Raw genomic sequence first — 16,924 nt, 5'->3', positions numbered from 1 at the left:
TTTCTCTGAACTCCACAGCCTGTTCCTTGGAGCTGTGAGTCTCAGAGCCTCGCCGTCGTCATCCACCAGCATCCATCCACCTGCTCCTGCCATGCCTTCACTGCACCTCAGTCAGCTGGGACCCAAACTAAATTCTTCCTTCCTTTAGTTCAGTGGTTCTCAACCTGTGGTTTGCAACCCCTTTGTGGACTGAAGGACCCTTTCATAAGGGTTGCATAAAACCAACAGAAGCATCAGATATTTGCATTACAATTCAAAATAGTAGCAAAATCACAGTTATGAAGTGCTAAGGAAAATAATGCTATGGTTGGGCCCAGTACAACATGAGGAACCATAGAAAAGGATCGCAGCATTAGGAAGGCTGAGAACCACTGTTCTGAAAATAACTGCATTTGCCACGGGTTCTGTTATAGTAACAAGGAAACACATTATCACAGGAAGGGCATTTGCGATCTCTGAATCTTGAATTGGTCTACATCAGTGGTCATCAACCTTCTTAATGCTTTGAGACTTTGCTACAGTCTCTCATATTGTGCTGGCCCCAACCATAAAATTATTTTTGCTGTTGCTTCATAACTTTATATCTGATATGCAACATGTATTCTTATTGCTGTACACTGACCCAAAGAGGGCAACCCACAGGTTGAACCAGCAGGTCGACATCCTTCTGTTCCTTGCTGATTGAAGGAATCTGTAAGAGAGAATTATTTCCCACTGTTCGAGCAAGGTTTGTGATTACATGAATTTGGGGGATATCAGAGAATTCAATGGGCAGCCCTGGATCTCAAAGTCAAGCTGGAGATGTTCATCAGGATCCATCCTTCAAGATGGTGAGCATGGTAGCATCCATATCCTGCAGTGGCTTCAGTGTGGGTGTCCCTCAATACACACACATACACGCACACACACACACACACACACACACACACACACACGGAGAGAGAGAGAGAGAGAGACAGAGTGAGAGACAGAGACAAAGAGAGAGAGAGAGCGCGCCTTTGTGGTGGTATTGAGATGGGGAGTCTTTGGAGACAGGTTGGCCATGATGAGCTAGCTGTCCTTATGAAAAGGATGCTGGATGCGAGTTCAATCCTTCCTCCCTTCTACTATGCAACCATAGGCAGAGCCAGCTAAAAGCAACAAGCCCTCAGCAGACATAGGAACTCATGGCACCTTGATCTTGGGACTTCTCAGTCTCCACAGCTGTGAGACATAACTCTCTCTTGTTCATAGCCTCATTTTTCCAGCATTTGCTAGAGATGCCCAAGGAGCCTGGGACACATGCATCCAAACCTATATCCAGTTTAAAGTATTGGGAGTCAATGGTCAAAGGAGGAGAAGTGAATTTCTATTATTAACCACAACAAAGTAATCTCTTCATAAAGAAATTAATAGGAAAATGGACCACAGACACACACGGATGGATGGATGGATGGATGGATGGATATATAGAAAAATAGATAGATTGAAAAAAGATATTGCTAATATCCACTAGAAAAAAAGATACTTCTTCAGCCTAGTTCATTCAAAATGGAGAATAAAAATTACACCAGGCTCTATTCGAATCTTAAGATAGTGAGAATTCAAAGGATGGGTAAGAATGCTATTTGCTTCAAAAAAAATTAGAGATCCTGAACTCAGGCATTCGTTTATGATAACAGACCGATAAAGTCACCCACTGATCGATGCAGCAACTGTAGAAAACTGGTCTAAGCTGCATATGCAACTAACCCTCTGACTTTGTACCTCATTGCTAGCAATGCTGCCCTTGTGGATACTTTCATACACTGAGAGTGACATTCGAGATACTTCAGTACTGCAGATAACATTTAAAATACTGTTATTTTAAAGGACACACCGTGTTAAATTTTGGATACAGGAAACATGTAGCTGTGACAAAAATAAGGAACATTATCACAGGCTTGTGAGGAGAAAGTAAAGTAAAAAGGGAGCAAGAGAAACGGGAATGAGTTTGGCTGGAATTCTCTAAGGGACATCTGGCTGACAAATCCCCAGTAGCGCTTCTTGTGCCAAACCCAGTCCCTCCTGCAGGTTATGCGTGGATATTCACTCATGGAACTAATCTGAACACAGACTCTGGCACCACATCTGCCCCAGGTGGCATAGGAAGGTCAGAGTGGGGCTCTCTGGGGCCCAGCTCCCAGGGGAGCAGGGTCCTCCCGCGTGAAGAACGATTGCAGTGGGTTCCTGCAGAGGGCGCTGTTTGCCAGGTTTCACACAGACCCTGAGTCGCCCCCTCTGGTTGAACCTCTCTGGCGGGACTGGCTGGAATGTTCCAGAAGGAGCACCAGTGGCACCTGTAGGGGGCAGTGTGTGAGGAGAGCGGCCCCAAACCAGCTGCTTCTCAGACCTCTCCAGTCAGAAGCCAAGACTCCTGGACACACTGAGGTAAGGACTGCTGAGGAGGGGAGTGTGATTGGGGCTGTAGACTAATTAACCGCTCATCTCTCAGATCAGCAAGTGGTCCAGAGCATAGACTCTGTGGGGCAAAAAGTGTGAGGAAGTTTCTCTGAGGTGTGAGTGCATGGGGCGCGGGGGTGGGGGTGGGGCGAGAGAACACGGGGTGAGGGCAGCAGGAGTCCGGAGGGTGGGGAGGTGGGAGCAGATTCTGGACCAGGAGACTGGAGGCTTCTGTGACAGGCAGACCGGGGACATCAGGGAGCAGAGCTAGCCACTCCTCTCCTCGACAGGACCAGGCACCCTCTGGAGATGGTGGTCCTACTGGCCTTGCTCATAGCCATGGGCTTGTCATTGGTGCAGACCCAAGAAGCAAGTAAGTGCTGCGTCCCTGTGCCCCTAGAAGAGCCAAGATGATGAAGCTTACTGACACCAGAGGGAGCCCACTGTGATAGATCACACTAAAGTCCAGGAAGGAGAGACCCAATGTTATGAAGGCTACAGTGGGGAGTGGGGGGGCTAGAGTGGGGGAGGGGGCGGGAGTAGGCCTACTGGGGATGGAGGGGTTGAGGTGTGCTGGTGAAGGCCAGCAAGGGTGTGCTTCTGATTAGGAACTTCCACTAGGGGCAAGAGTTGTGCACTCATTCCCTGGGGCTCCTGGTCTGCCTCTCCCACCTCTCCTACTTGGAAGGTAGTTTGGAAAACCGAGGCCACCCTAACCTTGGAACTTCAGCACTGCCCGAGGATGGGGAATTAGTGGAGAGGGTGCCTCCACTGTCTTCCCCAAGCTGGACCTGTGCTAGTCCGTCTGACGCAGGAGAGTTTATAGTGCCCACCTAGGAAGGGACCTGGAAACAAGGCGGGTGGGACAGGAGAAAGGGTGGCTGTGGAAATGGATGTCCTTTGGTATTTCTGGACACTCAGGAGTGTCTGTTTGAGAACGTGGGTTCATGCAGTGTGCCCAGATGTGAAGGACCAAGTGAAATAGCCAGTGGACAAGGGGGGGAGCCTCCACAGGGAGGCTGAGAACTTAGGTGGCGTGCACAGACAGTGGGCATGGGGAGAGTTAGGAGCTCACTGGACTTGGCCGCCGCTTGAAATTGGGTGACGGGTTTGGTGCTGCAGGAGGAACAATGGTCCCATTCTCTCTTTTCCAATCCCTCACTTCAGAGAAACTCTCCTGTCACTCCTGTGAGGCAGAGAACAGCTTTAACTGCACAAATCCAACGGAGTGTAAACCTGAGGAACCTTTCTGTATGATGGCTGCCGTCAGTAAGTGTTGCTTCATTCTGGGTTCGTCCTAGGATCCTGTGGGCAGGACACATGCTGTTGGGAATAGGAGCTGTCAATCAAACGTACCTTTAAAAAACAAAAACAACAGTTAACAATAATAACACACACACACACACACAAACACACACACACAAAAAAAAAAACAACAGACAAAAATGATGAAAACAAAGTCATGAGCAGAAGGTGCAGGCTGAGTGCAGGGGAAGCACGAGCCAGGCAGGAACAACGGAGTCAGCCATGGACACTAGAGAGCTGGGAGAAGAATAGAGATTTGTCTGCTTCTATTTCTCTTTAAAAGAAACGGAACTCTAATGATGTCAAAGGCCATACTGAGACCAGTATCTAGGTAGGTTTGATGAGGGTCAGTTACAGCTTTATCCACTTGAAGAAGTGGCCATTGCTTAGGTGTTTGCAGACTGACTCAGCCCCCCACTCCTCACGCCTTGATTCGCTACAGAAATTCTGGATACTAGAAGGGCTTCCTTCCCAAAGTGGATCTAGGGAACCCATCCCATTCTACCTACATGAGGGTTTTCAGAACATGAGCATTCAAATTCAGTCCCCATCACCACCAGCACACACACAAATCCCTGTGTGTCTCTCTGTGTTCTGGGAAGTTTGTAGGATGGGGGAGCAGTGGACAGGACTGGATTCAGCTAATTGGAACTTTATTCCTTAATATGAAGAAAACTCTTGTGTGCAGTGCAAGATGATGTTCAAAGACTAGCCTCTCAGCTGGATCTCACTCAGCATGGCCAGAACTCCTTCCGATCTGCTTGTCTGTTTCAGTTGCGGGAGGCAATTCTGTGTTTTAAAAAAGTTGAGGATCAAGGATCCTCTGTTTCCAAATAGAGGCACAAACCCCCATAGCACGTGGAGCCCCACACAGTCCACCCTGGAACAGCCTGGACTTCTTCCTGAGCGGTGGCTCCGATCCTCCGACTGATGCTCTCGTTAAGTGAGGATTTCTGACGGTGTCTCGCGTGTGCAGAAAACCCCGAGAGACTCCGGTATCAGGACCTCGGGCTCATCATATCTTTTCCTTTCTTTCCTATTAGAAATCTATGAACGTTTCTACCTGTCTTCAAAGCAGTGCAGCAGGTACTGTCCAGTACATCTAGATGAAACTCCTATCTCACGTGCTGGACCGCCACAGCCGAAGCCCTTTGTGGTCCAAAAGCCCTTGCCCTTCTTATTTTCAAGGTGCTGCAAATGGAACTTGTGTAACGAGTTTGGGCCGCATATTGGGCTGTTCAAGGAGCAGCCCGGGAAAGCCAGTGAGAGAAGACACAGATACACTGGGCTGTTCCTGCCTGGCTTCATGGTCCTTGCTGCTCCTGGGCTTGCAGACCTCAGCCTGCTGTAAGCTGCAGATGGCCCTGGAGCATGCCTTGTGGGCCACGAATTCCCTGGACCCTGATGGACCCTTCTGATTAAATTTGTTTTCCTTCGTTAACCTGCTGGCTTGAGTCCTGTGATCTCTGGATGGGCAGGTGGGAAGCCAGGCTCCATAGCTGTCAGCCCAACAGCTCCTTGCCTTCCATAAGAGCCAGTTGCTGGTCAGTGCCTCTGAAATTAACCCTTGCCCCTCCCTTTTCCATCCACTACCTCTTTGAGTGTCTTTGAGTGCCTCTGAGCTGGTGCAGAGGGAACCCTCACCTCCTCCACAAACACAACATGCACCGGGACCCAGGATCAAAGGGAAAGATGGAATAACAGGAGCAAACATCCTCAAGTTAAATCTCCTCTCTGCCATCTATGCAACTGTCTGACACTGTGCATCCATTTGTAAATTTGCACCCATGGATCGATCTGGCATCAGAAGATTGGGCCAGATAGATGGCAGCAGGAATAGGTCCTCTGTGTTTCTAGTGAGCTACAGCCATCCATAGGAGCTGACCTCTACCAAACAAGGACTTCTCACCCTGCATTTTAGCTCCTGTCAGGGCAGGAGTACCTGCCTATATACTCCATCTTCTTTCTGGTCTTAGGCAGCTGGGAGGGAGAGCACTGGAGAACTTTCTAGAAAATCTCTGTACTGATTCTGAGGCATCTCTGTCATCAGAGTAAAAGTCTATTTGGGGAACAGGGATCAGGAAGGGTCCTCGAGGGATGGACATTATCTTCAGGACTGGAGTTGACCTCTAACATCATCTGTCTATCACAGGCTCTGAGTTCACACCCAACCCTTGACCACCTGCTAACAACAGCCAGGCCATTTCTACACCCCTGGGGTGAAGTTTAGGTGTACTTTTGTGAGGGCAGAGAAAAGTTGAGCACCCTGAAGTAACAGGTGGGGGAGGGTGAACATATATGGAGAATTAATATAATGGCCTATGGAGGGTTTTTGTTTCTTTAGTTGATTGAATTTATTTGTCCAATTGTCACCTTGGAAGAGGGACATCTATTGAGAAAATGCCTCCATCAGATTGGCCAATGACAAAGTTTTTGGAGACTTTTTTTTTTTGATTAATGACTTGTTTGGGAAAGCCCATCCCACTGTGCGTGGTGCCACCCATGGGACCCTGGGTTGTATCAGCAAAATGGGCAAGCTACAGGCAGCAAGCTAGGAAGCCGGCATCCTTCCTGGTTTCTGCTTAAGCTCCTTCCTCTAGAGGTTGTTGCCTTGAGTCCCTGCCTTCCCTACAGGATGGACAACTGCAAAGTGAACTTAACCTTTACCTCACCAAGCTGCTTTTGGTCATGGTGTTTATCACAGCAACAGAAAGCAGACTAGGCCACATGGCAGAGTCCTGTTGGAGTTTATTTAAATGGATGTGATCTTTAGCGAAAAATCAGCCTGTAAAAGTAGACACAGAAATGGCTTCAGTTTGAAATTGCTGAGCGTCCAGCCACATTAGGAAGAACCGTTTTCAGCAGCTGAGTTGTGTTTGTGATTGCACTGGACTGACATAGGGATGAAGAGCTGGAATGAAGTAAGCATATGCTGTCTGCAAGTGTTAGATTCTCTTTCTAGACAGGTTTCCGCAGAAGGAAAGAGATGCAGAGGTTAGTGCTTGGGAAAATCAGGGATTAGGATGGCTGCTACCTTATATGAAGAAAGCTCATTCACAGCAAATAAACACCGCCCCACTGGTACAGGAGCAGACAAGTCTTGGGCCAGACACCACAAGAAGGCTGGGGACATTCTCCAGTCAGCCTGTAAGAGCAATGGGGAGGACACAGAAACCTCCTGGAGGTGGGGGATGGGGATTGAGGGTTGGCAAAGTTCAGTAAATGACACTGATAAACTAGATCTCTGGAAAGGAGAAAGACCCTCCCTATCTCCTTGAGATAAGGTCTCCCTCTATACCTAAGATAGGCTTGAAATTTGTTATTTAGCCCAAGATAGCTTCAGTCTTGTGCCCCTCCTTCCTCAGCAGCCCAAGTACTAGGTTTACAGGTGTGAGCCACCATGCTTGGAAACTATGCTTGTTTCTGTGTCTCTCTGGTTGTCTCAGAACAAGAGTCAAATGAGGTTGGCCTTTGAGTAGCATGATAGCAAACTGGAACATTCCTTAAGGGCAAGAGAGAAGGGAGGTCATGGGGTAGGAGGCAGGAAACTGTCATAAGGGACCCCAGCACTGTGGAGGCCACTGAACTCAGACTTTCCCTGGTCACTGTCCATGGACAGTGGTGGAAAGCAGGTGGCTGATGTGTGTCTCACTGCGAGCCACTCCACAAGGCCACAGAGTAAGAAATAACTGTCCTTGGTTTCAAAAGAGCAGTCAAAGGGGCAGGGTGCATGGGTGTGGCTGTTCATACTGTCAACTTGACAGGATCCATGATCGTCTAGAAGATAAATCTCTGTGAGAAGTTTTCTAAATTAGAAAAATTGAGATAAAAAGAACTAACTTACATGTAGCAGCTCCGTTCCATGGGTTGGGGTCCAGGACTGCATAAAAGGAGAAAGCAAGGAGAGCACCAGCATTCTTCTCCCTCACTTCCTGTAGCTCCAGTTCCGGGGTAGGAACCCTCTTCTGCCATTGCATGTATGTGGTACACAGATACATGCAGGCCAAACACTCTTACACATGAAATAAAGAGACATAACTCTTTTATAAAGAAGACTATAAAAAGGAAGACTATTGCTAGGCTGGGTGTGGTGGTCCATGTCCTCAACCACAGCCTCCAACAGAGGAAGTCTGTGGTGGTTTGATGAGCATGAGCCCCTCATATAGTTGAATGCTTGCTCCCCACTTGGTGGCGCTCTTTTGGAAGGATTATGAAGTGTGGCTTTGTTAGAGGTGTGCCACTGGAGGCAGCCTTGATGTCTCAAAAGCCCCACCCACCATGCTGTCTCCCTTGCTCTGCCTCTTGCCTGTTCATGAGATATAAGCTCTCAGCTTCTGCTCAGCACCATGCCTGCTGCTGCTGAGCTTCCCACCCTGAAGCTCAGGCATTCACCCTCTGAGGTTGTAAGCGAACCCCCAGTGAATTGGCTCCTTTAGTAGTTGCCTTTGTCGTCGTGTTTCTTCGTGGCAATAGACAGCAACTAAGACACAGAAGAAGGCAGAGCTCTAGGAGTTTGAGGCCAGCCTGGTCTACAGAGAGTTTGAGGTCAGCCAGGACTACAACGTAAGATCCAGCCTCAGAAAAGCAAACACACAAAGGAATGTCATCAGTCCCTTTATGTGACTTTTAACCTGAGAGATCTAAGAGCTGATGGAAACATCAACAATGTGATAAGAGTTACCCCATGAAGCCTAGAACAAACACCAGAATTAGTGCTGGAGGATTAAAATAATCCACATGAATCAAAACCAGAATAAACAAGAGTTATCTCCATGGCACAGAGCGTTAAGATGAAGGACTTAGCCAATAAGGAAAATAGAATTAGAACCACAAGAAGAGTTGGGTGTTGTTGTTGTTATTGTTTGCCTGTTTCCAACAAGATATCTCACCAGATTGCTGCTTGAATCACTTTGGGTTACTATAACAACATTCCTCAGGGTGTACAATTTATAAATATTAGATATTTAATGCCTGCAAATATGTGTCTGGGAAGTCTAAGATTGGGGGCAAAGTCTAAGATGTAATGTCTTATTGAGAGGTCTCCTTCATGGCTGTCACCTTCTATGTGTCCACACATAGTAGAGGGATCAATGGGCCCGGGCTCTCCCTTCATGCCTTTTAGATTGGCTTCTCATTCACAGGAGATGGCCTGTGTGGCTTACCCACCTACCACAGACTTCCTCTGTTTAGCTCCTTGACCATGACGTTGGGCTTCTGCTTGAATTCTTCAGAGATCCAGACATGCACACTGCAGCAATGGCTCAGAAAATCCCTGTTGTAAACTACTAAAATCATCCAGTGAAGAACATTTAAAATGCATTTCAACTATATGCCAATCTGTTCTGTGCATGTCAGAAGCATAAAATAAAACCATAAATCTAAAAATGATGATGATATATGAATTATGGTGCCTGGCCCTGGTCACCTACCTCTGGAAGCTGGCAGCTACCTCCTGACAGTCTGCTTTCTCAGGCTCTGTGGTGTCACGTGGAGGAGGCCGGTGGCACTGCTCTGAAAGACGGGAAACTAAAATGGAAGCACAAATGAAAAGTTTAGGAGGAGACATCCCAAAATAAACAATAAAATAAGGGGAGCACATGCCATGCACAGACACAGACACAGGCTGTGCACGAGAAAAGAAAGAAGTTCCTAGTGAGAATCCAGGATAATGTGTGAGATTTCTATTTTCTGTTTTGGTTCTGTCTGATAAACCCTAGGTGCAGAAATTAATGTAGACACTGGGGATATGGTTTAGTGAGTGTATTGGTTCTCTTCCTATTGCTGTGATGAAAACTGGCCAAAATCAACCTGAGGAGGGAGGGGTTAATTTTGCCTTACAGCTTACAGTCCTTATGAAGGAATTCAGGGCAAAAATACAAGGCAGGAACCTTGAGGCAATAACTGAAACAGAGACCTTGGAGGAATTCTGCTCATTGTCTTGCCAGTCCTTTGCAATAGCTGTAAGTGCTTTCACCTACTCTCCAGCCCCTCTACTTTACATTTAAAAACAGTCTCTAACAAAAGCTCTCTGATTCAGTGAGTCTGTCTGACCAATGAGCTCTTGGGATTCCCAGTCTCCATCCTACTCATGTGGCAGTTACAGATGTGCACCTAACACAGCTTGGACAATGGTGCTCAGGCTGTGTTGCAGGCATTTTATGAATTGAGCCATCGCCCCAGTTCCCAATTACCTTCTTATGTCTAGACAATTAAAAAGCAGTGAAGACCTGATTTCAGCATCTGCCTATTTCTGCAGCATCTTCATTTCTATTGCTATGATAGAAATAAGAACTAAAAGCAGCTTGTGTGGGAAAGGGTTGACTTTATCCTAAGGCTCACCATTCTTCATTAAAGAAAGCCATGCTAAGAAGTCAAGGCTGGAACTTGGGGGCAGGAACTGAAGCAGAGATAATAGAGGAATGCTGCTTACTGGCTTGTTCCTTGTGACTTGCTCAGCCTGCTTTTTTATACCTAATAGGACCATCTGCATGGGGAGAGTGAAGTGGCACTGCCCACAAGGAACTGAGCCCTCTCATATCAGTCATTAACCAACAAAAAGAAAAGAAAAAAAATACCCCATAGACAGGGTGGTCGGATGGAAGCATTTTCTCAATTAAGGTTCCCCTTTCCCAGACGTCAAGGAGATAAACAGAGGAAGTCTGTGGTAGGCTGATCCTTGGATGACATTCATGTGTGGCCTGTCCTCGCCTCTCAAGTGTGCTGCAGCCAATGAGATGTCAGTCTTCTTCCCTGTGTGACAAATGGGTCCGAGGTAAGGCAGCTGGACCTGCCAGCAGGTCAGTGAGTGAGATGTATTCTTATGCAAAGGGTGCCTGATAAAGTATGTTGGCATGGTGTACATGTGAACATATGCATGAATTAATGAGTATAGAGTGCACTTGTAAACATACACATGTTTTGTGAACAAATTACATGTGTCATGTGTGCATGAGCACATGTTGTTGACTATGAAAATCTATGTCAGCATGTGCATTGTGCAAGGGTGTGTGTATATGCGTGTATCTGTGTGTGAGACTATATCTTGTATTTGCATATGTATGCCTGTATAGGTATATCCCTGTACAAATGCTGAACATGAATGTATGGCAGAGCATGTGCAAGGTTTTGGGGTGTATCTGAGTGCACAGATGTCTCAGTCGGAGTTCCTATTGCTGTGACACATGACACCGCAACTCTAATGAAGGAAAACATTCAATTGATGCTGCCTTACAGTTTCAGAGATTTCATTCCTTATCATTGTGGCCGGACATGGCAGCTCACAGGCAGATATGATGCTGGAGAAGGAACGGAGAGTTCTACATCTTGATCTGCAGACAACAGGAAGTGAGCTGTCTCACTGGGTGTAGCTTAAGCATAGGAGACCTCAAAGCCCACTCCCACAGTGACACACTTCCTCCAACAAGGCCACACCTATTCCAACAAAGTCACACCTCCCAATAGTGCCTCTCCCTTTGTTTTTTTTTAAACAACCACAATAGGTAACAGTCAATTGTGTGTAAATAGGAGTATCCCAGTTTGTGTGCATGTGTGACTGTGTGCATGCATGTGTGGATGTATTACATGTGTAGGAGTTTTTAGAAATTTATTTATTTTTATGTGTCTGTCTATGTACCACATGTGTGCCTTACCATGGAGGTCAAAAGAAGCATCTGATTGACTGCAACTGAAGAAACAGAGAGCTGTGAGCTGCCATGTGGGTGCTGGGACCAATCCTGGGTCCTCTGGAAGAGCAAATAGTGCTCTTAACTACTGAGAATGAGCTATATCTCCAGTTCATGTGTAAGAGATTGCATGTGTGTGTGCACACACGTGCATGCACCCGTGTACATGCGTGTGGTGTGGTGAACGTGTCTGCATGTTTGAGTGTGTGGTCACGTGTGAATGAGTAATTGGTTGAAATGGTGACAAGAACTTTCCTCTACGCCCATGCGCAGAGTCCGTGGGGCAGAAGACAAGGTGGGCTTCTCCCTGCATAGAGACATAGGATATGATATCCCTTTATGTTGGTTCATACCCAAGTGCCAGGATTCAGCTGCAAGAGCATTTTGGAAAAACTCTTCTGAAAGATGGGAGGGTGTGAGGGTGAGTTCTGTGGGGCCATGATGCAGGACTGGTGGATACAAAAGAGAGGTCCCTGGAAAGCGGGACCCTCTGAGATGTTGGACAGACCCCTGGGGCTCTGGCCGGTTGTCCAGAGATGGATGCATGGGCAGTCATACGCTCAAAGTTTTGAAGGGACTGAAATTGTTTGGATGCAAAGCACTCCCCAAAGGCTCATGTGCTAAAGGCTTGGTCCCCGGCTAGTGGTAAGTGGACTGGATCATGGGTATTTCAGCTTCATCACTGATTAATCTGCTGATATGTTCACAGTTAAATGAACTGTTAGGAGGTCACTGAGGGATGCTTTTGAGGGGTCCCCACGCCCTTTTCTCATATGTCCCCCTATTTTCCTTGTCTCCAAGAGGTGGGTGGTCTTCATCCACTGTACCTTTCTGCCATGATTTTATCTTGCCATAGACCCCTGTGTTGCCCTCTGGCCAAGTGACCAATAACTGAAATGGTAAAGCCAAAACAACCCTTTGCTCTCTTGAGTGGTTTGTTTCTGACGTTTTGCCACAGTGATGTAAAGTCAATGAACAAAGCCCTTGGGGGCACCAAAGGGGCAGTAGCTGGGACGTTTGTCCACTTCACTCCAGAAACTTGAAGGAGCCATAGTTGCCCAGTTAGGGGTCTGATGGCCAAGCTCTAGATTCAGCCTTTGGGCTTGTTTCAGGCAACATCTCTACAAGCCATGCTTCTGTTCGGCCAGCAGGGGGTGCTAGAGGGAGCCTGTACTCTGGTGGCACCACCTGCCCTAAGCACGAAAACCTGGCACCCTGCCCAGAAGGTGCCAACATTTTTATCTGGCAGTGGGGAAAGAACCATGATGGGTACCATGACCTGAGAAAAGAACTCAGGCAAATGCCCCCTAAGACACAACCTCACTCACCAAATTCTATACCCTGAAGAACAGCCTGTGTATCAGGCAACTGTCAGGTCACCCCAAAAACTGCTGGGAACTGGGAGGGCAGGCAGAATGCCCTTGTTTAAATAGCTGTCTCCTGCAAAAAATACCAGCTACTTCCCAGTCAGGAGCAAGACTGGTACAGCCAGTTGCCCCAGGCACCCGAAACGAATTATCTGTGTTCTTGCCTCCCCGCCCCTGTCTCCCCACCAGGAGCCAGTGATACTGAGGGAGTGGGTAGCCAAACATGCCTGTACAGGCAGGAGCCAGTATAGCAACTGTAGCATTGAGTAAACCTGGAACCAAGGCAGGATCCCCCAAGATGGGCTGGGGGAACCTGGCGTGCACCCTTACAGGAAGACAGAAGGCAACCAAGATTGTTTGAGAAGGAGAGGAGGGGATGGAACAAGGTTGGCCAGGATACCCTTGACTGCCTAACTTTCAACCAAACTCATAATCTAAATCACGGCTGCTTTTTTTAGCCTTTTGTGGGGTACTCTATACACTTTTCGTTTCTCCCAAGCTTGGTTCTGAGATCTGAGATGACATCTCTTAATCTCCATGATCTAGGCCAGGGCTCTGTGGGACAAGGATCAGGGCCAGTCTGTGACTAGCAAAAGAACTCAGAGTCTGACCAAGGTCAGAGCTCAGTGGTGACCAGGACAGGAGTTTAGGGTGTAACCAAGGTCAGGGCCAGTGTGCCTGAGTCTCAGGTTCAAGCATCTCTGGAAGTCAAGATATTCATTATGGATTAATGAGCGGTGACCTGAATTGTGGCCTTTGCTTCATTATCTCAGCATCTTATCTGCTAAAACAAACAATTTCTTTGCCTTCTTCAACTTGCTTGAAAGATTCTGTCGCTGCCTGCAAAACAAAACCATTCCCCAGGCGTCTTCTGGCAGCCGGGGCCGCAGCTGCTCCCACTCTGGCCTGTTTGACTACAGGAAGGGTGGTGATTGCCCCATAGCTCACTTGAGGACACAACACACCTTGAGTCCCTGGCCTTCCGTATGCATTGCGATATTTTAATGTCAACTTTCCCTTTGGTAATGGTTGTCGATTCACAAAGACAGCGTAACTACTTGGTTCCCAACGTTCCCTGCCCTCAGCTTTCCCTCCTCCCGTGTCTTAGATTCCTGTGATCTTCATTAAGGTTAGTATTGGCCTATGTTTTTACGCAGTTTTCTTTGGTTTTCGTTAAATGTCCCTTTTCTGCTCCAGAATGCTATTGAGGGCCCCTAACAGTCATCAGAACAGAGGTGCCCGGAGATGTTGCTTGGCTTCCTAGGATCTGGTCCACTGCCAGAACTGACAAACAGCGGAATGTCCCTCAGTGTGGTGGGATGGTTGGACTGGGGGGGGGGGAGGTTTTTGAGGAGATAGGAAGAAGCAGAAGAAATGTGCCTGTTCTGATGGCTCCTTATTTGCAAGGCTTTTCACAGTGGCGTTGATCTAGGTCCCCAGATACCAGAAGCCCCCAGGTGCTGGTCTTCGGGGTTTCTGCGGCGTGTTCTTTAGAGCACAACCATCAATGCCGCCACCACCGAGATACCACCCGAGCTCTGCTCTTTCCGGGGCAGGATGCCACAAAACCAGGTAACTCATGTGGAATTTTCATGTGTAGATTTTATCTCCCCCTCTGTTTGTTTGTTGTTTGTCATTTTGTTCAGTACGGGGAATTGGCTCTTGGGCCTTGTACATGCTAAGCAAATGATCTGCCACTGAGCTATACCCTAGGATTAGAAACAGGAGCCTCCCAAGTACTGAGAGCGTCGAAAGAGGCCACCACACCAAGTCTTTTTTAAAAAATCATTTTCTTAACTGCTGGTCCCTCATGATGCTGCATCACTTTATGTTCGCCAGCTGGCTCATGGCATGTGCAGTGTGGCCCAGTTTACTGAGGGAAGATTACTCTGTTACAAAAAGGATTGGTGTGTTAACACATATTGCAACATGGCTGAACCAAAATTCATGTGTTGTATGGTTCCAACATTCAGAAGAGGCACATTCTGAGGGATACAAAGTAGGCCATGGGTCTGCTTCCAGGGGCTGAGGTGGGGGGCTGTTGATGGGACAGGATGTGTTTCCAGGGCAGACACAGATGTTGGAGAGAGCTGTGGCTACCCAAGAGACTGAAGGGGTAAATCACGGGCAGGTGAATTACATCTGAAAACAGATGTCCGAATCAAAGTGTCTTGTGCGTATCACAGTCTGCCCTGTCTGACCTCTAGATCAGCCGTTCCTCCCAGAAATCTCACTTCTCTCATCTCAGAGCAGTATTGCTGCCCGTTTGCCTAGGGGTCAGTCTCGCAGTCAAACCTGCGCACCTTCTGTTTGCCGTCAGTATGATTATTGATCTTAATCTTTCAGAATACAGAGAAGGTTTTGGCAAACTGGTGACAGACATAACACCCCACAGTGTGGGTACATATGAGCTCAAGTGTCTGACCGTAGGTATTCCCCAAGACCCTGTCTCTCCACTGAGGAAAAGCCTCCTGAACTCACTTTAACTGATCCCAGGATAGACCCTGCCCCTCCCAAGCTGTCCTACTTTCCTGAGTACTGAGTACTCCCCTGTGCTGTACCTTAACACAGGAACCTCCCTACTAAGCTCACCTCCTCAAGTTCCTATCCCTGGACCTACCTGCTAGCTGAAGGCCCCAACTCCCTCAGGCTCAGTTTATACCTCAGGAAGAAACAGGAATTCTGTGCTGACTGGATTCCAGATCTTTGACTAGCTAGGTGAGGTCCCTCTGCTCAGGTGCCCACTTTCTCCTGCCAACTACACCTGAGAAGAGCCCCAGCAGGTCCAAAGGGTACAGAGAGGTCTGGGGGTGTGTTTGGGGCTCCACAGGTGGCAGGCAGAAGAACTGTGGGCACACAAGAGCCTGTGTTGTAGTTTATAAAGGGCCGACCCTTGGCCCTCACTATCGGTGTCCACAGGCTTTACCTCCATGCATCCAACTCACCTGGACCAAAACTCTTGGGTGGGGGAGTGTGTCATGGGGAGGGGTATCTGTCTGAACAACCAGACCTCCCTCTTTGTTGCTGCTCCCTTAACAAGGTAAAGCAATTTTCACAGCTTTTACACTGGGTGGGACATTCTAAGCAACTGGGGGATAATTTATTGTGAACCAGTGGGCAGACACGGGCCATACACAAACACCATGTTATCTTACATAAGGGCTTTAAACCTTTGAAGCTAGCATGTGGAATAAAGCTCTGTGTGGCTGTGCCGGGTCTCCAGCCTGGTTCTCACGGAGTGAGTTCAGACGCTGTGAGCCGGCTACTCTACCAAGCCCTCAGCACGGGTAGGAAAAGCAACGTGGAAGAGAAGAAAGCCAGGGTCCCCAGAGGATACAAAACAGACCTAGGTCCTTGAGTCACAGGGAGGTCTTGGGCTCTTGACAGGGACACAGAATTCTTCTGAAGTGGGCTTAAACTCCTCAGGACTAGCAGAGATGGTTGGCCCATGCCAAGTTCTTTCATCTGCCCCGTACTTCCCAGGAGTGGAAGCCCTGTCCCCTATTGGCATCTGGGAGTGGAGGCTAATGCCAGGCTAGAAAGATAAGTGTTAATTATGGGCCAGCTAGGAGAGCCCAAGCTATAACTAGCACCCACCCAGCTGCATGAGAGTGGGATTCAGGAGGTTCATTAGCTTAACAAGAGGTCTTCACAGACAGCTGCAGCCTCTGCGTAACTCCAGCTCAACCCCAGCAGCTCCTACCCTATGGCTCTCCTCTTCCCACCGGGGGACAGTGTGGCACCTCACCCTATGGAGGCTACAGTACCTTTACCCTTTAAAAGCCCTTTGATTGGTTGGGGTCAGAATTCATCAGTTCCCTCTTAGCGGACACCCTGTACCCGCAGATCTCCAAATCAGCGACCCTGACTTAAGAGCCAGCCCGTTCAATCCAGCTGACATTGCCAGCACAGAGCTCTTGGAAGCCATGAGATTCTTGTTCGCTTTCTGGGTCACACTGGCTAGTTTTCTACTTTCAAGATTCCACTCACACTTCAGAGGGCATATGCCTTGCAGCTTCTCCAGGAAGGGCCCCTGGCCCCTGGCTCAGCTGCCATCTGACCATGATCACTTCTGTTAATGTGGGTCCTGCCACGCATGTGCACACAGACACCATCCCAAGCCCCTGTGCCTGCATTCCGCATTAAGGG

General features: G+C 48.1%; 1 protein-coding gene across 3 annotated transcripts; it reads left to right on the top strand.

The window, feature by feature from the left end:
* The first annotated feature begins 2,264 nt into the window (after window positions 1–2,264).
* Window positions 2,265–5,167, top strand: LOC148118936 (lymphocyte antigen 6K-like). Of its 3 annotated transcripts, none has more exons than XM_087898707.1 (5): window positions 2,265–2,409; window positions 2,712–2,794; window positions 3,589–3,690; window positions 4,770–4,812; window positions 4,892–5,167. In XM_087898707.1, the coding sequence occupies exons 2-5, from the start codon at window positions 2,731–2,733 to the stop codon at window positions 5,142–5,144; spliced, it is 462 nt and encodes a 153-aa protein (XP_087754833.1). In that variant the 5' UTR covers window positions 2,265–2,409; window positions 2,712–2,730; the 3' UTR covers window positions 5,145–5,167. The 3 variants fall into 3 exon arrangements, with proteins under 3 accessions (XP_087754833.1, XP_087754832.1, XP_087754834.1); XM_087898708.1 differs by having other exon boundaries at window positions 2,266–2,409; window positions 4,915–5,167; XM_087898706.1 differs by having other exon boundaries at window positions 4,770–5,167.
* The last annotated feature ends 11,757 nt before the right edge of the window (window positions 5,168–16,924 follow it).

This window comes from Myodes glareolus, chromosome 19 (assembly GCF_982192425.1).
Source record: "Myodes glareolus chromosome 19, mMyoGla1.1, whole genome shotgun sequence".
Taxonomy (NCBI): Eukaryota; Metazoa; Chordata; class Mammalia; order Rodentia; family Cricetidae; genus Myodes; species Myodes glareolus.
This window is presented reverse-complemented; position numbering and strand designations above follow the sequence as displayed.